Below are 22,572 nucleotides of genomic sequence, written 5' to 3'. Positions count from 1 at the left end.
TCTCCCTCTCTCTTTTGCTCTCTCTCCCCCTCTCTCTTTTGCACTCTCTCTCCCCCTTCTCTTTTGCGCTCTCTCTCCCCCCTCTCTTTTGCTCTCTCTCCCTCTCTTTTGCTCTCTCTCCCCATCTTTTGCTCCCCCCTCTCTTTTGCCCTCTCTCCCACCTCTCTCTTGCCCTCTCTCCCCCCTCTCTTTAGCCCTCTCTCTACCCCATCTCTTTTGCCCTCTCTCTACCCCCCCTCTTTTGCCCTCTCTCTACCCCCTCTCTTTCTCTTGTTAAGTGTATCCAGTCCACGGATCATCCATTACTTATGGAATATATTCTCCTTCCCAACAGGAAGCTGCAAGAGTCCACCCACAGCAAAGCTGCTATATAGCTCCTCCCCTAACTGCCATATTCAGTCATTCTCTTGCAAGCCTCAACATAGATAGGAGGTTGTGAGAGTCTGTGGTGCTTTCTACTTAGTTTATTCTTCAATCAAAAGTTTGTTATTTTTAAATGGCACCGGAGTGTGCTGTTTATCTCAGGCAGTATTTGGAAGAAGAATCTGCCTGCGTTTTTCTATGATCTTAGCAGACGTAACTAAGATCCATTTGCTGTTCTCACACATTCTGAGGAGTGAGGTACTTCAGAGGGGGAATGGCGTGCAGGTTTTCCTGCAGATAAGGTATGTGCAGTAAAATATTTTTCTAGGAATGGAATTGACTAAGAAAATACTGCTGATACCGAAGTAATGTAAGTAAAGCCTTAAATGCAGCGATAGCGACTGGTATCAGGCTTATTAATAGAGATACATACTCTTGTAAAAATGTGTTTTAAAACGTTTGCTGGCATGTTTAATCGTTTTTTAACATATGTTTGGTGATAAAACTTATTGGGGCCTAAGTTTTTTCCACATGGCTGGCTTAAATTTTGCATAGAAACAGTTTCCTGAGGCTTTCCACTGTTATAGTATAAAAGTTACAGTTGGTGCAGTTAAAATTACAAATAGTGACATTCAGCTTCCCTCAGCAGTCCCCTGCATGCTATAGGACATCTCTGAAGGGCTCAAAAGGGCTTCAAAAGTAGGAGCTGTTATGACTGTTTAAAACATATTTTTTGTTTTGTTAATCTGTTTTTTGTATTAAGGGGTTAATCATCCATTTGCAAGTGGGTGCAATGCTCTGCTAACTTGTTACATACACTGTAAAAATTTTGTTAGTTTAACTGCCTTTTTTCACTGTTATTTCAAATTTTGGCAAAATTTGTTTCTCTTAAAGGCACAGTAACGTTTTATATATTTGCTTGTTAACTTGATTTAAAGTGTTTTCCAAGCTTACTAGTCTCATTATTAGTCTGTTCTAACATGTCTGACATAGAGGAAGCTCTGTGTTCATTATGTTTTAAAGCCATGGTGGAACCCCATCTTAGAATGTGTACCAGATGTACTGATTTCATGTTAAACAATAAAGATCATTTTTTGTCTTTAAAAACATTATCACCAGAGGATTCTGTCGTGGGGGTAGTTATGCCGACTAACTCTCCCCACGTGTCAGACCTTTTGACTCCCGCTTTAGGGACTCACGCTCAAATGGCGCCAAGTACATCAAGGGCACCCATAGCGTTTCTTTACCAGGGGATTCTGTCGAGGGGAAAGTTATGCCGACTAACTCTCCCCACGTGTCAGACCCTTCGACTCCCGCTTCAGGGACTCACGCTCAAATGGCGCCAAGTACATCAAGGGCGCCCATAGCGTTTATTTTACAAGACATGGCAAAGGTGGTGAATAATATTCTGGCAGCAGTATTAGTCAGACTACCTGAAATTAAAGGAAAGCAGTTAGCTCTGGGGGTAGATACAGAGCATACAGACGCTTTAAGAACCATGTATGATACTACCTCACAATATGCTTAGTCTGTGGGTGATTTTTTTTTTTTTTTTTGACTCAGGGAAGATGATTTAACCTGATTCTGATATTTCTACATTTAAAATTTATGCTTGAGAACCTCCACTTGTTGCTCAGGGAGGCTTTGGCTGCTCTGAATGAATGTGTACAATCGCAGGGCCAGAGAAATTGTGTAGACTGGATAAATAATATGCAGTGCCGGTGTGTACTGATGTTTTTCCAATACCTAAAGAGGTTTACTAAAATTTTTTTTAATAAGGAATGGGATAGACCAGGTGTGCCGTTCTCTTCCCCTCCTAATTTTTAGAAGAATGTTTTCTAATAGTTACCACCACACGGGACTTCTGGCAGACAGTTCCTAAGGTGGAGAGAAGAGTTTCTACTCTAGCTAAGCGTACCACTACCTCTGACGAGGACAGTTGTGCTTTTTAGATCCAATGGATAAAAAATGTTTATTCAACAGGGTTTTATCCTGCAGCCCCTTGCATACATTGCTTCTGTCACTGCTACTGCAGCGTTCTGGGTTGAGTCTCTTGATGAGGCTTTACAGTTAAGCGACTCCATTGGATGAATATATTTGACAAGCTTATGCTAGCCAATTCCTTTGTTTTCTGATGCCTTGTTCATTTGACTAGACTAACGGCTAAGAATTCTGTTTTTTACTATACTGGCGCGCAGAGCGCTATGGCTTATATCATGGTCAGCTGTCGTGACTTTAATAAATAAGCTACTTAACTTCCCTTCAAGGGGCAGACCCTATTCGGGCCTGGTTTGAAGGAGATTATTGCTTATATCACTGGAGGAAAAGGTCATGCCCTTCCTCAGGATAGGTCTAAATCAAGGGCAAAAAAAAAAAAAAAAAAAGTCTAATTTTCGTACCTTTTAAAAACTTCAGGGCAGGTGTGGCATCCTCTTCCTCTAAGGCAAAACAAGAGGGAATTTTTGCTCAGTCCAAGGCGGTCTGGAGACAATCGGACCTGGAACAAAGATAAGCAGGCCAAGGAGCCTGCTGCTGCCTCTAAGGCAGCATGAAGGAACGGACACCTATCCGGTAACGGATCCTATAGGGGGCAGACTTTCATTCTTTGCCCAGGCGTGGGCAAGAGATGCCCAGGATCCCTAGGCATTGGAATTTATATCCCAGAGATATCTTCTGGATTTCAAAGATTCCCCCCCCCCAAAAAAGGGGAGATTTCGCCTTTCACAATTATCTGCAAACCAGATAAAGAAGGAGGCATTCTTACATTGTGTACGAGATCCATCCAGTTCCAAGAGAGGAACAGGGACAGAGTTTTTACTCAAATCTGTTTGTGGTTCCCAAGGAGAGGGAACCTTCAGACCTATTTTGGATCTAAAGATCTTAAACAAATTCCTCAGAATTCCGTCATTTAAGATGGAAACTATTCGTACCATATTAACTATGATCCAGGAGAGTCAATAGAGGACTACAATGGATTTGAAGGATGCTTATCCTCACATTGTGATGCATAAAGATCACCATCGTTTTTCAGGTTTGCCTTTCTAGACAGGCATTACCAGTTTGTAGCTCTTTCCTTTGGGATATCTACAGACCCAAGAATCTTTATGGAGGTTCTGGGGTCGCTTTGGCGGTCCTTAGACCGCGGGGCATAGAAGTGGCCCCTTATTTAGACGACATCCTGATACAGGCGTCAAACATCCAAATTGCCCAGTCTCATACGGACGTAGTACTGGCATTTCTGAGATCACATGGGTGGAAAGTGAACAAGGAAAGAGTTCTCTATCCCCAATCTCAAGGGTTTCCCTCCTAGGGACTCTGATAGATTCTGTAGAAATGAAAATTTACCTGACGGAGTCCAGGTTGTCAAAGTTTCAAAATTTCTGCCGTGTTTTTTTTTTTTTTTTTTTCATCCCATCCGCGCCCTTCGGTGGCTCAGTACATGAATGAAATCGGCTTAATGGTAGCGGCAAGGGACATAGTACCGTTTGCACGTCTACATTTCAGACCGCTGCAACTATGCATGCTCAGTCAGAGGAACGGGGATTACACAGATTTGTCCCCCTGTTAAACCTGGACCAAGAGACCAGAGATTCTCTTCTCTGGTGACTATGTCGGGTCCATCTGTCCAAGGGTATGACCTTCCGCAGGTCAGATGGGACAATTGTTACAATAGATGCCAGCCTTTTAGGTTGGGATGCAGTCTGGAACTCCCTGAAGGCTCAGGGATAGTGGACTTAGGAGGAGACCCTCCTTCTAATAAATATTCTGGAACTGGGAGTGATATTCCATGCTCTTCAGACTTGGCCTCAGTTAGCAACTCTGAGGTACATCATACTCAGTCGGACAATATACACGACTGTGGCTTACATCAGCCATCAAGGGGGAACAGAAGTTCCCTAGCGATGTTAGAAGTCTTACAATAATTCACTGGACAGAGACTCACTCTTGTCTATCAGCTATCCATATCCCAGGTGTTGAGAACTGGGAGGTGGATTTTCTAAGTCGTCAGACTTTTCTTCCGGGGGAGTGGGATTTCCTCCGGAGGTCAAGACCAAGCAGGAGAGGGCTTTGGTGTTTTTGACAGCGCCTGCGTAGCCACGCAGGACCTGGTATGCAGATCTGGTGGACATGTCATCCTTTCCATCACGGTCTCTGCTTCAGAGACAGGTCCCTCTACCTCAGGGTCCTTTCAACCATCTAAATAGAATCAATCTGAGATGGACTGCCTGGAGACTGAACGCTTGATGTTATCAAAGCATGGCTTCTCCGAGTCAGTCATTGATACCTTAATACAGACATGAAAGCCTGTCTCTAGGAAAATTGAACATAGATATGGTGTAAATATCTGATTGTTATGAATCCAAGGGTTACTCATGGAGTAAAGTCTGGATTCCCAGGATATTATCTTTTCTCCAAGATGTTTTTGAGAAAAGGGTTGTCAGCTAATTCCTTAAAAGGGGACAGATTTTTACTCTGTCTATTTTTTTGCACAAGCGTCTGGCAGGTATTCTAGACGTTCAGGCATTTGGTCAGGCTTTGGTTAGATCCAAGCCTGTGTTTAAAACTGTTGCTCCGCCATGGAGCTTAAACCTGATTCTTAAGGTTCTTCAAGAAGTTCCGTTTGAACCTTTTTTGTTCCATAGATATCAATCTTTATCTTGGAAAGTTCCTTTTGGGTAGCTAATTCCTCGACTCGTAGAGTCTCCAAGTTATCTGTGTTACAATGTGATTCTCCTTATCTGGTCCTTCGTACGGATAAGGTAGTCCTGCGTACCAACCTGGGTTTTTTCCTAAGGTGGTATCTAACAAGTACATCACTCAAGAGATAGTTGTTCCATGCTTGTATCCTAATCCTTCCTCAAAGAAGGAACGTCTATTACACAATATTGGACGTGGTTTGTGCTTTAAAGTTTTACTTACAAGCTACTACAGTTTTCATCAAACGTTCACCTTGTTTGTTGTCTATTCTGGACAGAGGAGAGGTCAAAAGACTTCAGCAGCCTCTCTGTCTTTTTGGTTAAAAAGCATAATTCATTTAGCTTATGAGACTGCTGGACAGCAGCCTCCTGAAGGGATTACAGCTCATTCTACTAGAGCTGTGGTTTTCACTTGGGCCTTTTTTAAATGTGGCTTCTGTTGAACAGATTTACAAGACGGAGTCTTGGTCTGCGCTTCATACTTTTCAAATTTAACAAATTTGATACCTTGCTTCTTCGGAGGCTATTTTTGGGAGAAAGGGTTTTTTACAGGCAGTGGTAACTTCCGTTTAAGTACCTGCCTTGTCCCTCCCATCATCCGTGTACTTTAGCTTTGGTATTGGTATTCCATAAGTAATGGATGATCCGTGGACTGGATACACTTAACAAGAGAAAACATAATTTATGCTTACCTGATAAATTTATTTCTCTTGTAGTGTATCCAGTCCACGGCCCGTCCTGTCACTTTAAGGCAGGTAATTTTTTCATTTGAACTACAGTCACCACTGCACCCTATGGTTTTTCCTTTCTCTGCATGTTTTCGGTCGAATGACTGAATATGGCAGTTAGGGGAGGAGCTATATAGCAGCTTTGCTGTGGGTGGACTCTTGCAGCTTCCTGTTGGGAAGGAGAATATATTCCATAAGTAATGGATGATCCGTGGACTGGATACACTACAAGAGAAATAAATTTATCAGGTAAGCATAAATTATGTTTTTGCCCTCTCTCTACCCCCTCTCTTTTGCCCTCTCTCCCCCTCTCTTTTGCCCTCTCTCTACCCCCTCTCTTTTGCCCTCTCCCCCCCTCTCTTTTGCCCTCTCTCCCCCCTCTCTTTTGCCCTCTCTCCCCCCCTCTTTTGCCCTCTCTCCCCCCCTCTCTTTTGCCCTCTCTCCCCCCCTCTCTTTTGCCCTCTCTCCCCCTCTCTTTTTCCCTCTCTCCCCCCTCTCTTTTGCCCTCTCTTCCCCCCTCTCTTTTGCCCTCTCTCTCCCCCCTCTTTTGCCCCCTCCCCCCCCCCCTATTTTGCCCTCTCTCTCCCCCTCTCTTTTGCTCTCTCTCCCCCCTCTCTTTTGCCCTCTCTCTCCCCCCTCTTTTGCCCCCTCCCCCCCCCCTATTTTGCCCTCTCTCTCCCCCTCTCTTTTGCTCTCTCTCTTCCCCCCTCTCTTTTGCTCTCTCTCTTCCCCCCTCTCTTTTGCTCTCTCTCTCTTCCCCCCTCTCTTTTGCTCTCTCTCTCTTCCCCCCTCTCTTTTGCTCTCTCTCTCTTCCCCCCTCTCTTTTGCTCTCTCTCTCTTCCCCCCTCTCTTTTGCTCTCTCTCTCTTCCCCCCTCTCTTTTGCTCTCTCTCTCTTCCCCCCTCTCTTTTGCTCTCTCTCTCTTCCCCCTTCTCTTTTGCTCTCTCTCTCTTCCCCCTTCTCTTTTGCTCTCTCTCTCTTCCCCCTTCTCTTTTGCTCTCTCTCTCTTCCCCCCTCTCTTTTGCTCTCTCTCTTTCCCCCCCTCTCTTTTGCTCTCTCCCCCCCCCCCCCCTCTCTTTTGCTCTCTCGCTTTCCTACCTTTCTATTGATCTCTCTCGGGACCGTGACCACGCCCAGTCACGCCCCACTGACACACCCTGCCCCTCCCCCACCACTCCCGGTCCAGCCCTCACCCCGCTGGGTCCCGCCCACCATTCTGGTGTGGACACTACAGAAGATCAGGTAGACTATAATATATAAAGACTTGGCTTTTTATATTATAGGCTGTGACAATACTTTTTTTTTTTTTCTTTTCTTTTACAACTTATGTTTGACTACACATTTTTCAGACCCTAAAGGAACATAAAACTCCAAACTGAAAAGCACATTGAAAAAGAAGCATTTCTGTTGCATATGTTTAAACCAAAATGGTAAAAGTTGTGAGTGTTTTAGCTTTTACTGTGCACTGAGCATATATACATATACCTCATGTACCCTCTGAGCACTGATTTCTGAGCAGGTGGTGGCATGTATTAGTCGGTGATGATGCAAATTGAGTCATCACTAACAATGTATGCTTTTTTGAGAAAGTGCAGTGTGTGAATGCTGGCTTACAGAACATATGTACATATGCTCTGTGCACAGTAAAAGCTACTTCTAAAAAAGTAATAACTTCTACTAGAAAAAGTTACTAGCCCACTCAATGTTAAAGATAGGAAAATAGTTCAAAATTGCCGCGGACAATAAAATTGCTTCTCTGTGAAGTCAGGGTCATGTTTTAAAACTAACTGAGCATCACCTCACCTATATTTTACACAGATTAATTAGCGGACATCCTACTACTAACAGCTATAGTTGTGTGAGGTATCTATAGGGTTGCGAACATTTCTTGAAATAAAATAAGGGAGACGTAGGAATCAACAAAATTTAATGCAGGAAATTAACAGGGATAATGTGCCATAATGTAATGCAGATAGATGGTACATGTGAAACTACTGAATTTAAACATTATACAGTCGTGTATGAAAGTGTGTACACAACACAAGATACATTAATATACTTAAGGCACAGTGTTATGTCATTATATGCTAAATACTAAAAATGTTAATGTATTTCCTTTCATAACAGTATTATAGATTATTTTTGTTAATTATACTTTTAAAAATTCATGTCACTGAGATTATGTTAAACACCAGTTATCTTTTAATTTTCATTTATTTATAACATTTTATTAAACCATAATAATGCCCATGATCATCTCTAAATTACTGTACAAACTAGGTTGCGCAAGAGCCCCAGTGCATATGCATTATACCTGTGGTAGCAGCCTGTGAATGAATAAATAGTTAAGGAAAATTATTTATTGCTGCAGTCTCATGTTTATGGTCTGCTTTTAAAATATTACATCAGAATGTATTGTATGCACCTTTAGGAAATAGCACTTTTGTTGGTTAGAGGAGAAGGTCACAGTAGTTAACCTCACCTGCCTGGGTGACTGTGGATCAGTAAGGTGGACTCTCCTTTTTGTTATGAGTCCACCCTCTACCTACAAAAGATAGAGGGTGGTATCAAGAGTTTTCAAGACATCAAGGAAGGAAGGAAGACTCATCACACTGCTGCCACCCATAGTTCAGCAGAGTTATAAGCTCAGCAAACTTACAAGCAAGCACTGCCACTAGTACACCACTCCAGGTCAGGACCACCAAACGCTCCTAGCCTCCTTTGACTCCAAGCCAAGGGCAAGTTCCAAAGCTGCCGCACCTACTAAACAGGGGCCTCAGGTGATGTCTGCTGCGCTCAACTCACAACACAGCACTCCATCAGACCAGTCCACATGTCTCCTCAGGGTGGCTCCACTCCAAAAACTACTTCAATGCCTGAGAATACAATGCCTTCACCCTATGCCCTCTTATTACCTAATCCTCCGAGTCCAACTTTTGGATGTGGTCTTATTATATATTTTTTTATTATTCCTTTTCTTGACTGCCAGGCCCCTGGGATTTTTTTTTAGAGGATATAGAGGATATAATATAGGAGCTGGGAGAGAGTAAATTTTGTTTATTAAATTATGGGAGAACCCGGGAAATACAGGATAGGCATGCAAAGTGGAAAACCAATCATTTACTACTGCAACAATTTTCATAAACAAGCTTGAAATATGGTTAATAAAAATTTTTTGTTAAAAAAGATTTGGGAATCACATACAATCACCAGGGTAAAGCAAGGGGGGTAATCCACAACATTGAACTATCTGCACTTGGCGTCTTTAGCTAGTGGTCTTTGGTTCACAAGGATAGTCCCAATCCTCTTTGTGATGTAATTCCTAGCATATCCAACTCATGTTTCACCAAAGGGCGCTTGCCTTTTTAAAGGATCCTTAGAGCTGAGTTATACCTCTGCTACTTGAGTATGGCTCTTTCTCAACATTACAGTTATTTAAACAGGACTTCACTATTATATTTTTTCTTTCATTTGGAGGTCTTCAGAACGCTACTACCAGCATCTTAATATATTTGGGACTCACTACATATCCTTTGTGTCTGCACTGAATCCATGATATCAGCCTCCCTATTTGTGTGTACTTTATTTCTAACCATTAGCTAAACGTATTAGAAACTAAGTTATGAAAACGTTCCAAAAACAGAGGCGCCACAATGGCCTAGTACCACCCAAATAAATTATATGAATGGATAAAGTTGGAAAAATACTCACAAGTGTAATGCACCCAATAGTGCTAATGAGGCGGGCTGGAGCTTTGCTGTAGTCCAGCTCACTGTTACCAACCGACTGTCATATCAGGTCTGGAACACTTGAGAAGGTAATCTCATTATCTGTGTATGGATAAAGAGCAAACAACCATAGCCCAATACCGTATATAAAGGGACAGCAGAATAGAAGACAAATGAATGCACTTACAGGATAGAGAGCACCTCCAGGTGTAGTAAGAGCAGTCTGGGACTTCACAGCCTCCCAGCTGACTGCACTCCACAGAAACAATTGTGGCAGCACCAATGTGCTGAGTAACACAGACTGGGATCTCTCAGTGACCCAGCTCACTGCTCCAATGGTTATGTGATCAAGCAGACTCACTCCTCTCAATCAGACTCGTGTTTGTAGTATAAAAATGGTAATTTATTAAAACAAAATATAAAAACAATACTTAAAAATAGGTGGATATAATTGCCCCTAGAGACACTTGCTACTAGTTTCTCGGCTTAACTAGCTGTTTCCTCAGGCATATCTATATGCCTGAGGAAACAGCTACTTAAAGGGACAGTCAACACCAGAATTGTTTGTTGTTTAAAACGATAGATAATCCCTTTATTACCCATTCACCAGTTTTGCATAACAAACGGTTATAATAATATATGTTTTACCTCTGTAATTACCGGGTATCTAAGCCTTTGCAGACTGCCCCCTTATTTCAGTTCATTTGAGAGACTTGCATTTTAGCCAATCAGTGCTCACTCCTTGGTAAATTCACGTGCATGAGCTCAATGTTATCTATGTGAAACACATGAACTAATGCCCTCTAGTGGTGAAAAACTGTCAAAATGCTTTCAGATTAGAGGCAGCTTGATCACATAACCATTGGAGCAGTGAGCTGGGTCACTGAGAGATCCCAGTCTGTGTTACTCAGCACATTGGTGCTGCCACAATTGTTTCTGTGGAGTGCAGTCAGCTGGGAGGCTGTGAAGTCCCAGACTGCTCTTACTACACCTGGAGGTGCTCTCTATCCTGTAAGTGCATTCATTTGTCTTCTATTCTGCTGTCCCTTTATATACGGTATTGGGCTATGGTTGTTTGCTCTTTATCCATACACAGATAATGGGATTACCTTCTCAAGTGTTCCAGACCTGATATGACAGTCGGTTGGTAACAGTGAGCTGGACTACAGCAAAGCTGCAGCCCGCCTCATTAACACCATTGGGTGCATTACACTTGTGAGTATTTTTCCAACTTTATCCATTCATATCATTTATTTGGGTGGTACTAGGCCATTGTGGCGCCTCTGTTTATCTTTCTGCAGATTGTCAAGTACCAGGATTCGACCATCCTTTGACAGAGAGTTGCCTGTTCCGGATTATATGGACTTTATCTTCATTTTGTTTATATTGTTTATTTTCAAACTCTGGAGTAAGTAGGAAGCGCCCCCTATGGGATTTTTTGTGTGCTTGGGCACACACATTTTTTGTTTTTTTTAACCAATGTGACATCACGGTGCTAAATAGATGTTAAAAATGCTGTTGGGCCTACGATGTCATGTTTTCCCCTATGTTGTGTTTGCAAAACCTAGCAAAATAAATCAAGATTGTATAAAAATGTATTTGCAGCTTCAGTTCTCAAATTACATTGTTCATGTAATTTGAGACTGGAAGAATGTGCATTTGTTGAGGTACTAGATATAGATATTATGGGTTCATGGTTGTTTATCAACTTTATTTTCTAATAATATGTATAACTACATAATTATGTATTTATTATTAAATAGAACAAATTCTGTTATGAAAATATGAATATTTCACATTCCAATGTTCTTCATGTCAGGTTAGCACAAATGAGAATATGCGATGGGGTTTGCATGTGAGGGGTGTTTTTTTCCATCTTTTTTCTCATTGACTTCTATGGGGGGGATATGTGAACATGCATGCAATATTCTAACTTCGACTTTTTGCGCTTGTCGGTTTAGCACGTGAGCAAAAACTGTTTACTTGCAACTCGTAATACGAGCTCAACCCGACAAGTGCATAAAGCTTACTTCTAGCGCATTTAAGGCTCAAGCGGCAGAGTTAATTTGTGCTCCACTCGTAATCTGGCCCCTAGTTAGCAAGGGACATACTGTAAGTACAAAAGTAAGATGCTCTGATGAATTAGTATATTTATTTTCACATTATCATGTCCCTTTAAACTACATTCTTAACACATTTTTTTATTATTTTTTTTTAAAGCTGGATTTTTATTTTCCTTCATGTTGTTATAAATAAATCAAAAATAGAAATCTATAATTAAATCAATCTGGAATATTTACCCAAGTACAGTTAAGCATCTGTTATAAACCAGAGCCAAGTTTGGTATAAGATTATTTTATATATATATGAATTTTGAATCAAGAGCAGGTAATGTGGTTTTTTTTTCCTTCTTGAACCATATGTAATTTTAATGCCAAAGGAAACCTTATAAACATAAACTATTGGCTTAATGTTTTGGGTATAGATTGTGGATCTCTTGGAATAAACTTAACCTTCCTATGTGAAGAAAACTTTATTGTGTGTGTACAAGTGTTTTACAGCAGGTATTAAGTTACAGTTCAGTCAAGGGCAGGTTGGCATCATTTCCTGCAATTCCAACAGTGCCATTTGAAATGCACAGTGCCAGGCTGAGCTTTTAAACGCTGTGCACCTGGGGACAGAGACAGTATTTGCTCACTTTTTCACCATATCTTATACAATACCAGTTTAGCAAATGTAATAAAAGTGAAAAAAAAAAGTATATATAGTTTTTGTATTTATTTAAAAAGCCCAAATAAAACAAGACTGGATTTGTGTGCTTTAAACACAGGGTGCAAAGGCATGCTTTCTCCGTGACATACCGTTCTCAGCCATATATTTCCCTTGTTACGCGCATATGAAGAGCGCCTTTGCTAATGAGGATGGGAGAGTTAGCCCTGGATATCTCCTGTTGGCTGGAGCCATAGCTGGTAAGTAATTTGGTTTGAATGTTTAGTTATTGTGATAAAAAAATATATATATATGGTTTGTTTATTTTCTGCTAGCTTCTACACAGAAATGCATCTACTTTTTAACTGCCGTTCTTTATTTTGCACACACATACAAGGGAGGAAAACGTTCCTTCTCTTTATTTTAAACCCTGCATGTCTCAGAACTCACTTCATAGTGCAAAAGCTGTGATTTATTTCTTGTTCTATTTATGGTTTCTCTGTTGTGGTTTTCATTTCTCTTTTTAATTTGTTTATTTGTAAATGACTTAATGAGCTCAAATACATAGTAAAAGAAACTGAAGGAATCAGGATGTGTTAATGCATAATATAGTCTGAAAGTCAGAAGGGAGTTAATTGGTTTATATAGTGAAAAGAAAAAAAATGGTTATTAGTGCATGAAAATTTTAAATAGCAGTTGGTTGATTGCTTTGCATTTTTTATATATTTAATTTATATTATGTTGTAATGTATCCCATTAGTAACTCTAATAAAGCAGCCACAGATATGTGTAAAATAGTTTGGAAATCTCGAATGTGAATACATAAATCCTGTGGTGCTGATAGGAATATGTACTAAATAAAATTGAGACACCACCATTTTCCAGGTTTATTTCTGTGTAAATTGGTACATTTGCACGTTTTAGGACATGGTTTTAGTTCTTGTTGCATAATATGAAAAATCTATTTTAATGAAATATGAATACACTAATTGAGCATGCTTGCCCTGTGGAATGCTACTCATTCAGGGTGCATCTTGGCTAGAAAAAGTAGGTGTATTCAGCACACAAATGATTTGATTTTGGGGAAAAATGCTACATTTGAACTATCCCTTTGTTGGTAAAAATAAGAAAAGTAGTTAAGTCTTAACATTTCATCTTATGTTAAAGGGACATAAAACACATCATTTTTCTTCCTCATTTTCAGATAGACCATACAATACATTACTTCTATTATCACATTTTCTTTGTTCTTTTGGTATCTTATGTTGAAAAGCAGACGTATGCTAAGGAGCCAGTCCGTTTCTGGAGCACTATATGGCAGACGTTTTGCAAGAATGTTATCCAAGAGCACTAGATGGCAGCCCTATTTCTTTCATGTAATTGGCAAGAGTCCATGAGCTAGTGACGTATGGGATATACAATCCTACCAGGGGGGGCAAAGTTTCCCAAACCTCAAAATGCCTATAAATACACCCCTCACCACACCCACAATTCAGTTTTACAAACTTTGTCTCCTATGGAGGTGGTGAAGTAAGTTTGTGCTTGATTTTTATGATTTCTTCTATGATAAGTGCTTCTAAGCATTCTGAAGCCCAATTCCTCTCAGAGTACAGTGTTTGTCAGAGGGATGTGAAGAGAGTATTATCGCCTATTAATTTCATGGTTTCTCTCACGGGAAATCTTTTCAAGGGTTCTCTGTTATCGGTCGTAGGGATTCATCTCCTACCGCTCTTTTCAGATCAACGATATACTCTCATATACCATTACCTCCGCTGATAGTTTTCAGTACTGGTTTGGCTGTCTGCTATATGTAGATGGGTGCCTTCGGTAAGTATGTATCATTGTTTTAGACATTCTCAGCTATGTTTGGCGCTTTATGTATTAATATAAAGTTTTTAATATATGTATTTTACTTATATTTGACATGAGTCAGGTCTATGTGTATTTCCCTTTGCAGTCTAACAGTTTCAGTATGAGAATCATGTTTTAGGAAGTTATTTTTTAATATTTTCTTACCTGGGGTTTAGTCTTTTTTCTTTCATGTAATTGGCAAGAGTCCATGAGCTAGTGTCGTATGGGATATACATTCCTACCAGGAGGGGCAAAGTTTCCCAAACCTCAAAATGCCTATAAATACACCCCTCACCACACCCACAATTCAGTTTTACAAACTTTGCCTCCCAGGTGGTGAAGTAAGTTTGTGCTAGATTTCTACGTTGATATGCGCTTCGCAGCAGACTGAAGCCCGGTTTTCCTCTGAGTGCAGTGAATGTCAGAGGGATGTGAAGAGAGTATTGCCTATTTGAATACCATGGTTTTCCTAGGGGATCTATTTCATAGGTTCTCTGTTATCGGTCATAGAGATTTCTTCTCCTACCTCCCTTTTCAGATCGACGATATACTCTTATATACCATTACCTCTACTGATTCTCGTTTCAGTACTGGTTTGGCTATCTACTATATGTAGATGAGTGTCTTAGGGTAAGTATGTCTTATTTTATTCATGACACTCTAAGCTATGGTTGGGCACTTTACATATAAAGTTCTAAATATATGTTTTAAACTTATATTTGCCATGATTCAGGATAATCAGTGTTCCTTCTTTCAGACTGTCAGTTTCATTTTTTGGGAAAATGCATATGAATAAAATATTTTTCTTACCTTAAAATTTTCAATTGACTTTTTTTCTTCTAAATTGCGGGCTGTTAGGCTCGCGGGTGCAGAAAATGCTACAATTTATTGTGTCATTTTTGGCGCAAGACGTTTGAGAATATCGTCATTTCCGGCGTCCTAGTTGACGCCGGAAGTTTTCACGTGGTTGCGTCATTTTGACGCTTGTTTGTTGCAGATGTTTTTTGGCGCCAAAAAATGTGGGCGTCATACTTGGCGGCAGTTTTTTTTTTCACATTATTTCAGTCTCACTTTTTAGTTGCTTCTGGTTGCTAGAGGCTTGTTTTGTTTTGCATTTTTTCCCATTCCTGAAACTGTCATTTAAGGAATTTGATAATTTTGCTTTATATGTTGTTTTTTTCTATTACATATAACATAAGATGTCACTACCTGACCCTGGATCAGAATCTACTTCTGGAAAGACGCTGCCTGATGTTGGTTCTACCAAAGCTAAGTGCATTTGTTGTAAACTTTTGGTAACTGTTCCTCCGGCTGTAGTTTGTGTTAGTTGTCATGATAAACTATATAACGCGGATAATATTTCCATTAGTAATAATCCATTACCTGTTGTTGTTCCTTCAACATCTAATGTTCAGGATGTTCCTGTTAATGTAAGAGAATTTGTTTCTAATTCTATTCGGAAGGCTCTGTCTGTTATTCCTCCTTCTAGTAAACGTAAAAGGTCTTTTAAAACTTCTCATATTTCAGATGAATTTTTAAATGACCGCCATCATTCTGACTTAGCTATCTCTGATGAGGATCTATCTGGTTCAGAAGATTCTGCCTCAGATATTGACACTGATTAATCTTCATATTTGTTTAAGATGGAGTTTATTCGTTCTTTACTTAAAGAAATGTTGATTGCATTAGATATGGAGGAGTCTAATCCTCTTGATATTAAAACTAATAAGCGTTTAAATTCAGTTTTTAAACCTCATGTAGTTATTCCAGAAGTTTTTCCAGTTCCTAATGCTATTTCAGAAGTAATTTCTAGGGAATGGAATAGTCTGGGTACTTTATTTACTCCTTCTCCAAGGTTTAAGAAATTGTACCCTTTGCCATCTGATAGATTAGAGTTTTGGGAAAAAAATCCCCAAAGTTGATGGGGCTATCTCTACTCTTGCTAAACGTACTACTATTCCTACGGCAGATAGTACTTGAATCCTTTCTAAGGAAGACTTATTTATGTTCAGGTAATCTTCTTAGACCTGCTATTTCTTTGGCTGATGTTGCTGCAGCTTCCACCTTCTGGCTGGAGGCTTTAGCGCAACAAGTGTCAGACCATAATGCTTATAGCATTGTTAAACTTCTTCAACATGCTAATAACTTTGTTTGTGATGCCATTTTTGATATCACTAGGATTGATGTCAGGTATATGTCTTTAGCTATTTTAGCTAGAAGAGCTTTATGGCTTAAGTCTTGGAATGCAGATATGACTTCTAAGTCAAAATTGCTTTCTCTTTCTTTCCAAGGTAATAAATTATTTGGTTCTCAGTAGGGCTGCAACTAACGATTATTTTCATAATAGATTAGTTGGTCGATTATTTTTTCGATTAATTGGATAAAACAGGGAAAAACAAGAAAAACACTCAGAACAATATGAAATTGGAAAAAATATATAATTTAATGAACAAACATACTCTGTTCGGTTTAACAGAGTATTAAAAAAACTGCAGAACTGCAGAAATACAAATACTTAAACTTTTTATCTTGCTTAGTTCACTGTACAACTGTACACAAGTAATTTTTTACACAACTTACAATGAAAAACTTTTAAAAACTTTAGCAGAACAAATAATCATGATGTATTATGAAAAAGAGGTGGAGTATCACTGTTCCAGAAACGTTGCATTAGAATATAAAAATGCTAACATGTCCACATGGTCTGGACTAAGGCTGGCTCTCTTTTTAGAAGTTATTTTGCCTGCTGCAGAGAAGAGTCGCTCTGATGGTGTGGAGGTGCCTGGTATGCACAAGTAGGATTTTGCTAGTTTTGCCAAGGCAGGATATTTTTCTTGGTTACCTTTCCACCAACTCAAAGGGTTTCCTTCCTTGGCAAGGGGCTTCTCTGCAAAATAAGTTTGGACTTCAGTCCTAACTTGTAGATTAATGTCCTCCTCATGTTGCCCCTCAATAGTCTCCTCTTCACTGCTGCCCCCAGACTCAAAGAGTGAGTCAAGTAGAGATGCTGCAGATGTTGAGGGCTCAGCAACTGTACCTCCAGGCGTAACTGTATTCTGCTGGCGCACCATCTCTCTTCTTACAGCAAGAGCCTCTGTCTGCACTTTTGCATGAACAGTAATAATTTGCTCTGTCGTTAAAAATTTGAGTCGCCTAAATCTTGGGTCCAGGGCAGAGGCAAGGATTACTGAATTTGGGACCTGTTCAAAAAGGATCCCCTTCTATCTGGTTTGGAGCTGGTCTGCTGCAGTGGCTTGGAAGCTCTTCAGTGCATGCGACTCAAAAGAAGCACCCTCATTGGACCGCAAAAGCCCCTTCACAAGTGCAGGCACAGAAGACAGAGTGACATATTCTTGGCCACTCATGTATACAGTAGCACACTCAAATGGCTTGAGAGCAGTGGAGAGTTCTTCTATAATACTCCACTGATCTGGTTTTAAGTCCAGATAGTGTTTGCCTCTTTGAGTGACTGATGGATCTGATAGTGCTGCTGTTACCGGCCACCTTTGCTCAATGAGTTTCTCGACCATATAGTAAGTGCTATTCCACCTTGTGCTAACATCTTGAAGAAGCTTGTGCTCAGATGTTCCCATTTGCTTCTGCTTCTCCTTCAACTTGCTGCTGGCGAGTTCACTTTTTTTAAAATGTTCTACTAGTCCTCTTGCAGCACTGACGGCTCTCTCGATTCCAGAGTTCTTTAATGCAGCATTGATGACCAGCTGCAAGGTGTGACCAGTGCAGCGGATACTGGTCCATCCATACTTCTCTCCTAGGATGTTTGCAGCAGCCACAATATTTAAACCATTGTCATGCACAATGGCAATAATTTTTTGTGGTTGAATTTCAAATTTTGCAGCAACCTCCTCCAACCATTCTGCAATGTTTTTTGCGGTATGCCTGTCTTCTAAAGGCATGGTAGTGAGGCAGATAGAATGCATTTTCCAGTAAGCCCCAATGTAATTGCATGTAATGCCAAGGTAAGCCTCAGTTGCTATGCTTGTCCATATGTCCGCAGTTAGGGCAATTCTGCTTTCATTAGCGGCAGCGCTGATGGCACCCTTTACATTTTTAAGTGCCTCCTGGTACTTCCTTTCAACCAGTTTTGTAAAATGTGTTCTTGACGGAAGCGTATATCCAGGGTTTAGTACACTGACCATGTTTTTAAAACCTTTGTCTTCGACCATGGACAGTGGCCGCATGTCAGTAACTATCATTTTAAAAACAGAGTCTGTTATTACTGATGCTTGTTGTGGAGTGCACGGGGGATTTCGCTGCACAAACTCTGTCATGGTGCGCTGTTTCTTTCTGAAAAGAAAGAAGAGATATATAATTTTTAATGATCAATCATCAATGAATGATCATTCATATAGAGTCTTGACTGTCAGTGTCTATGCAGAAAAGGATAGTCTATCATTGTGTAACTACTACTATTACTACTAGTTTACAAATACAATTAGTAAATTTTGGTGGTTTAACTTACTGTCCTGATGTCTCGCCTTCCTCAGTGAAACCCACGTGTTTTCTTTTCATGTGTTCATTCATCACTGTGGTGCTTCCGTGCCACATAAGCTCTGCCTTGCAAATTCTGCAGGTGACCACCTTCTTTGCGGCATTAAGCGTAAAATGCTCCCATGCTTTAGAGGACTTGGGTCGCACACTTTTTTCCACTGTCACAGGCTCTGCAGCAGACTCTGCCATAATTTGTATTTTTTGGGGCAGCTGGAGGAAAAAAACAAGTAGTGAAGTTAACTATTGAGTTTTTTGTTTTTTTTTAAACGGAGTAGGACATCACACTACTAGTAATATAATTAACTTTACTTAAGTAAAAGTAACTGTTACTAGTTAAGTTAGTTAACAATACATTTCTCCAACATAGGTGTGTCCGGTCCACGGCGTCATCCTTACTTGTGGGATATTCTCTTCCCCAACAGGAAATGGCAAAGAGCCCAGCAAAGCTGGTCACATGATCCCTCCTAGGCTCCGCCTACCCCAGTCATTCTCTTTGCCGTTGTACAGGCAACATCTCCACGGAGATGGCTTAGAGTTTTTTAGTGTTTAACTAATCACTGGGGGTAAGGGCCACGCCCTTCCTCAGGATCGGCCTTTCAAGGCAAAAAATAAACCAAATTTTCGTCCCCTTCGTAGAAACGGACCAGCCCAAAGTGCTACGTCCTCTAAGCAAGAGGGTAATACTTCTCAAGCCAAGCCAGCTTGGAGACCAATGCAAGGCTGGAACAAGGGAAAGCAGGCCAAGAAACCTGCCACTGCTACCAAGACAGCATGAAATGTTGGCCCCCGATCCGGGACCGGATCTGGTGGGGGGCAGACTCTCTCTCTTCGCTCAGGCTTGGGCAAGAGATGTTCTGGATCCTTGGGCGCTAGAAATAGTCTCCCAAGGTTATCTTCTGGAATTCAAGGGACTTCCCCCAAGGGGGAGGTTCCACAGGTCTCAGTTGTCTTCAGACCACATAAAAAGACAGGCATTCTTACATTGTGTAGAAGACCTGTTAAAAATGGGAGTGATTCATCCCGTTCCATTAAGAGAACAAGGGATGGGGTTCTACTCCAATCTGTTTATAGTTCCCAAAAAAGAGGGAACGTTCAGACCAATCTTAGATCTCAAGATCTTAAACAAGTTTCTCAAGGTTCCATCGTTCAAGATGGAAACCATTCGAACTATTCTTCCTTCCATCCAGGAAGGTCAATTCATGACCACGGTGGATTTAAAGGATGCGTATCTACATATTCCTATCCACAAGGAACATCATCGGTTCCTGAGGTTCGCATTCCTGGACAAACATTACCAGTTCGTGGCGCTTCCTTTCGGATTAGCCACTGCTCCAAGGATTTTCACAAAGGTACTAGGGTCCCTTCTAGCTGTGCTAAGACCAAGGGGCATTGCTGTAGTACCTTACTTGGACGACATTCTGATTCAAGCGTCGTCCCTTCCTCAAGCAAAGGCTCACACGGACATTGTCCTGGCCTTTCTCAGATCTCACGGATGGAAAGTGAACGTGGAAAAGAGTTCTCTATCTCCGTCAACAAGGGTTCCCTTCTTGGGAACAATAATAGACTCCTTAGAAATGAGGATTTTTCTGACAGAGGCCAGAAAAACAAAACTTCTAGACTCTTGTCGGATACTTCATTCCGTTCCTCTTCCTTCCATAGCTCAGTGCATGGAAGTGATCGGGTTGATGGTAGCGGCAATGGACATAGTTCCTTTTGCACGCATTCATCTAAGACCATTACAACTGTGCATGCTCAGTCAGTGGAATGGGGACTATACAGACTTGTCTCCGAAGATACAAGTAAATCAGAGGACCAGAGACTCACTCCGTTGGTGGCTGTCCCTGGACAACCTGTCACGAGGGATGACATTCCGCAGACCAGAGTGGGTCATTGTCACGACCGACGCCAGTCTGATGGGCTGGGGCGCGGTCTGGGGATCCCTGAAAGCTCAGGGTCTTTGGTCTCGGGAAGAATCTCTTCTACCGATAAATATTCTGGAACTGAGAGCGATATTCAATGCTCTCAAGGCTTGGCCTCAGCTAGCGAGGGCCAAGTTCATACGGTTTCAATCAGACAACATGACAACTGTTGCGTACATCAACCATCAGGGGGGAACAAGGAGTTCCCTGGCGATGGAAGAAGTGACCAAAATCATTCTATGGGCGGAGTCTCACTCCTGCCACCTGTCTGCTATCCACATCCCAGGAGTGGAAAATTGGGAAGCGGATTTTCTGAGTCGTCAGACATTGCATCCGGGGGAGTGGGAACTCCATCCGGAAATCTTTGCCCAAGTCACTCAGCTGTGGGGCATTCCAGACATGGATCTGATGGCCTCTCGTCAGAACTTCAAAGTTCCTTGCTACGGGTCCAGATCCAGGGATCCCAAGGCGGCTCTAGTGGATGCACTAGTAGCACCTTGGACCTTCAAACTAGCTTATGTGTTCCCGCCGTTTCCTCTCATCCCCAGGCTGGTAGCCAGGATCAATCAGGAGAGGGCGTCGGTGATCTTGATAGCTCCTGCGTGGCCACGCAGGACTTGGTACGCAGATCTGGTGAATATGTCATCGGCTCCTCCTTGGAAGCTACCTTTGAGACGAGACCTTCTTGTTCAGGGTCCGTTCGAACATCCGAATCTGGTTTCACTCCAGCTGACTGCTTGGAGATTGAACGCTTGATCTTATCGAAGCGAGGATTCTCAGATTCTGTTATCGATACTCTTGTTCAGGCCAGAAAGCCTGTAACTAGAAAGATTTACCACAAAATTTGGAAAAAATATATCTGTTGGTGTGAATCTAAAGGATTCCCTTGGGACAAGGTTAAGATTCCTAGGATTCTATCCTTCCTTCAAGAAGGATTGGAAAAAGGATTATCTGCAAGTTCCCTGAAGGGACAGATTTCTGCCTTGTCTGTGTTACTTCACAAAAAGCTGGCCGCTGTGCCAGATGTTCAAGCCTTTGTTCAGGCTCTGGTTAGAATTAAGCCTGTTTACAAACCTTTGACTCCTCCTTGGAGTCTCAATTTAGTTCTTTCAGTTCTTCAGGGGGTTCCGTTTGAACCCTTGCAATCCGTTGATATTAAGTTATTATCTTGGAAAGTTTTGTTTTTAGTTGCAATTTCTTCTGCTAGAAGAGTTTCAGAATTATCTGCTCTGCAGTGTTCTCCTCCTTATCTGGTGTTCCATGCAGATAAGGTGGTTTTACGTACTAAACCTGGTTTTCTTCCAAAAGTTGTTTCTAACAAAAACATTAACCAGGAGATTATCGTACCTTCTCTGTGTCCGAAACCAGTTTCAAAGAAGGAACGTTTGTTGCACAATTTGGATGTTGTTCGCGCTCTAAAATTCTATTTAGATGCTACAAAGGATTTTAGACAAACATCTTCCTTGTTTGTTGTTTATTCCGGTAAAAGGAGAGGTCAAAAAGCAACTTCTACCTCTCTCTCTTTTTGGATTAAAAGCATCATCAGATTGGCTTACGAGACTGCCGGACGGCAGCCTCCCGAAAGAATCACAGCTCATTCCACTAGGGCTGTGGCTTCCACATGGGCCTTCAAGAACGAGGCTTCTGTTGATCAGATATGTAGGGCAGCGACTTGGTCTTCACTGCACACTTTTACCAAATTTTACAAGTTTGATACTTTTGCTTCTTCTGAGGCTATTTTTGGGAGAAAGGTTTTGCAAGCCGTGGTGCCTTCCATTTAGGTGACCTGATTTGCTCCCTCCCTTCATCCGTGTCCTAAAGCTTTGGTATTGGTTCCCACAAGTAAGGATGACGCCGTGGACCGGACACACCTATGTTGGAGAAAACAGAATTTATGTTTACCTGTTAAATTACTTTCTCCAACGGTGTGTCCGGTCCACGGCCCGCCCTGGTTTTTTTAATCAGGTCTGATAATTTATTTTCTTTAACTACAGTCACCACGGTACCATATGGTTTCTCCTATGCAAATATTCCTCCTTAACGTCGGTCGAATGACTGGGGTAGGCGGA

The 22,572-nt window shown here is 41.3% G+C and overlaps 1 protein-coding gene across 1 annotated transcript in view; it reads left to right on the top strand.

Annotated features, from left to right (window-relative positions):
• Positions 1–22,572, top strand: part of SLC25A13 (solute carrier family 25 member 13) — a 396,949-nt gene that overhangs the window by 285,437 nt on the left and 88,940 nt on the right. The window contains exon 15 of the mRNA XM_053714082.1: positions 12,346–12,484. Within this exon, the coding sequence (XP_053570057.1) occupies positions 12,346–12,484 (139 nt within the window). The remainder of the gene's footprint in view (positions 1–12,345; positions 12,485–22,572) is intronic.

The sequence above is a fragment of the Bombina bombina genome, chromosome 5 (genome assembly GCF_027579735.1).
Source record: "Bombina bombina isolate aBomBom1 chromosome 5, aBomBom1.pri, whole genome shotgun sequence".
NCBI classification, from domain to species: domain Eukaryota; kingdom Metazoa; phylum Chordata; class Amphibia; order Anura; family Bombinatoridae; genus Bombina; species Bombina bombina.
The sequence above is the reverse complement of the archived record's forward strand: the minus strand, read 5'-3'. Positions and strand labels throughout refer to the sequence as shown.